Raw genomic sequence first — 1,065 nt, 5'->3', positions numbered from 1 at the left:
TGGTGCCAAAAACAAAAATAAAGCTGCCTTCTAACTTTTCTTCCAAAACTATCCTCTCGTGATGTATTTTATTGACATAATTACCCTTTAATAGAAGGGTAATTTTGGGGAAAAAAGTTAGCATTAGGCCTTTTCTTTTGGAGCAAACTCTACTTAAAAATTTAGGTTGTGTTTGGTTTTGTGTTTTCATTTTCAGTAATTTTTATTTTCAGTAATTTTTATTTCCACAATTTTGTGAATGAAAAAGAGAAAACAGACAACAGAATTTTATCGTTTTTTACTATTTCTTCTTTTTTCTTTAATCAAAATTCTGAAAATAGAAAATACTGAAAATGCAAAAGCAAACAACCGATGTAGTTTCGAGTTCTTTACCCTTTATGAACTTTGACTGCAGTCATTGGAGCTGTGGAACATGACGGAGAACAAGACGATGACTCTGACAGCTCACGAAGGTCTCATCGCCTCCCTCGCCGGTTCGACTGTAAATGGTTTGGTTGCTTCGGCGAGTCATGACAAGTTCATCAAGCTCTGGAAGTGACCTGTAACACAGTAGGTTTACACGTTTTAGTTTATTTCTCTTTGTACTTTTTAGCAAAACTAACCTTTGTAATATTGTTTGTCTTCCCTGTTGTATCTGTTTCGTTATTAGGTATTTTCCTTTGGAGACTTGTACTATTGTAACATGGACTAGTTATCGTCTTCTGTACCTTTTTGGCTTCTTTTTATTTTCCTAATGTTAGTGTTATAGTGTCAATGCAGCTAGGAAATTAAGAAAATTTTGTTGAAGCCTCATACAATTCATGTCCTTGGGGCATAAAACTATCAATTTTTTATTTTCCTAATGGAAGTTTTGGAAGGGAAAAAAAATTAATTTAAAATAGAACGAAATAAAATGCATGAGATAAAAATAGGATGTTTTAAATTAGGATTTAATCTAAATATCAGTAGAATTTAATTAACATATATTTTAAAAGCACATATTAAAATTATTAGTAGAAGTTTTTAAATGTTTTATTTTAGTATATAAAGAGTAAAGTATTGTTTTTGTTTCAAAATATTTGGGGT

The 1,065-nt window shown here is 30.7% G+C and overlaps 1 protein-coding gene across 1 annotated transcript in view; it reads left to right on the top strand.

Annotated features, from left to right (window-relative positions):
• Nucleotides 1-786, top strand: part of LOC107613007 (transcriptional corepressor LEUNIG) — a gene marked incomplete in the record, with an annotated part of 9,749 nt that extends 8,963 nt beyond the window's left edge. The window contains 1 exon segment of the mRNA XM_016314820.2: nucleotides 395-786. Coding sequence (XP_016170306.1) covers nucleotides 395-538 — 144 coding nt within the window.

The sequence above is a fragment of the Arachis ipaensis genome, chromosome B08, assembly GCF_000816755.2.
Source record: "Arachis ipaensis cultivar K30076 chromosome B08, Araip1.1, whole genome shotgun sequence".
Classification (NCBI taxonomy): domain Eukaryota; kingdom Viridiplantae; phylum Streptophyta; class Magnoliopsida; order Fabales; family Fabaceae; genus Arachis; species Arachis ipaensis.
This window is presented reverse-complemented; position numbering and strand designations above follow the sequence as displayed.